The sequence below is a fragment of the Lottia gigantea genome (genome assembly GCF_000327385.1).
Source record: "Lottia gigantea unplaced genomic scaffold LOTGIsca_2141, whole genome shotgun sequence".
Classification (NCBI taxonomy): domain Eukaryota; kingdom Metazoa; phylum Mollusca; class Gastropoda; family Lottiidae; genus Lottia; species Lottia gigantea.
Window position 1 is genome coordinate 7,735 of NW_008708500.1, and position 1,591 is coordinate 9,325.

The 1,591-nt window shown below is 24.6% G+C and overlaps 1 protein-coding gene across 1 annotated transcript in view; it reads left to right on the plus strand.

The window, feature by feature from the left end:
• The window catches only part of LOTGIDRAFT_176566 (hypothetical protein), a gene marked incomplete at both ends in the record, with an annotated part of 4,316 nt that extends 2,915 nt beyond the window's left edge, over nt 1–1,401 (plus strand). Inside the window, 9 exons of the mRNA XM_009054385.1 lie at nt 171–209; nt 341–379; nt 426–464; nt 596–634; nt 681–719; nt 766–804; nt 929–967; nt 1,014–1,052; nt 1,336–1,401. Of these exons, the coding sequence (XP_009052633.1) occupies nt 171–209; nt 341–379; nt 426–464; nt 596–634; nt 681–719; nt 766–804; nt 929–967; nt 1,014–1,052; nt 1,336–1,401 (378 nt within the window). The remainder of the gene's footprint in view (nt 1–170; nt 210–340; nt 380–425; nt 465–595; nt 635–680; nt 720–765; nt 805–928; nt 968–1,013; nt 1,053–1,335) is intronic.
• Between the last annotated feature and the right edge of the window lie 190 nt (nt 1,402–1,591).

Sequence of the window (1,591 nt, forward strand, 5' to 3'; positions counted from 1 at the left end):
GTTGCAGGGTATTGGAGATGTGAAATATAGACGACACTTGAATAAGGTCTATATCAATATTATTAAATATTAATGAATATTTTTTGTTGTAGGAGATGTGAAATATAGACGACACTTGAATAAGGTCTATATCAATATTATTAAATATTAATGAATATTTTTTGTTGTAGGGTATTGGAGATGTGAAATATAGACGACACTTGAATAAGGTCTATATCAATATTATTAAATATTAATGAATATTTATTGTTGCAGGGTATTGGAGATGTAAAATACAGACGACACTTGAATAAGGTCTATATCAATATTATTAAATATTAATGAATATTTATTGTTGTAGGGTATTGGAGATGTAAAATATAGACGACACTTGAATAAGGTCTTTATCAATATTATTAAATATTAATGAATATTTATTGTTGTAGGGTATTGGAGATGTAAAATATAGACGACACTTGAATAAGGTCTATATCAATGTTATTAAATATTAATGAATATTTATTGTTGCAGGGTATTGGAGATGTAAAATACAGACGACACTTGAATAAGGTCTATATCAATATTATTAAATATTAATGAATATTTATTGTTGTAGGGTATTGGAGATGTAAAATATAGACGACACTTGAATAAGGTCTATATCAATATTATTAAATATTAATGAATATTTATTGTTGTAGGGTATGGGAGATGTAAAATATAGACGACACTTGAATAAGGTCTATATCAATATTATTAAATATTAATGAATATTTATTGTTGTAGGGTATGGGAGATGTAAAATATAGTCGACACTTGAATAAGGTCTATATCAATGTTATTAAATATTAATGAATATTTTTTGTTGTAGGAGATGTAAAATATAGACGACACTTGAATAAGGTCTATATCAATATTATTAAATATTAATGAATATTTATTGTTGCAGGGTATTGGAGATGTGAAATATAGACGACACTTGAATAAGGTCTATATCAATATTATTAAATATTAATGAATATTTATTGTTGTAGGGTATTGGAGATGTAAAATATAGACGACACTTGAATAAGGTCTATATCAATATTATTAAATATTAATGAATATTTCTTGTTGTAGGGAGATGTGAAATATAGACGACACTTGAATAAGGTCTATATCAATATTATTAAATATTAATGAATATTTATTGTTGTAGGGAGATGTGAAATATAGACGACACTTGAATAAGGTCTATATCAATATTATTAAATATTAATGAATATTTTTTGTTGTAGGGAGATGTGAAATATAGACGACACTTGAATAAGGTCTATATCAATATTATTAAATATTAATGAATATTTATTGTTGTAGGGTATTGGAGATGTGAAATATAGACGACACTTGAATAAGGTCTATATCAATATTATTAAATATTAATGAATATTTATTGTTGCAGGGAATTGGAGATGTAAAATATAGACGACACTTGAATAAGGTCTATATCAATATTATTAAATATTAATGAATATTTTTTGTTGTAGGAGATGTAAAATATAGACGACACTTGAATAACGTCTATATCAATATTATTAAATATTAATGAATATTTATTGTTGTAGGAGATGTA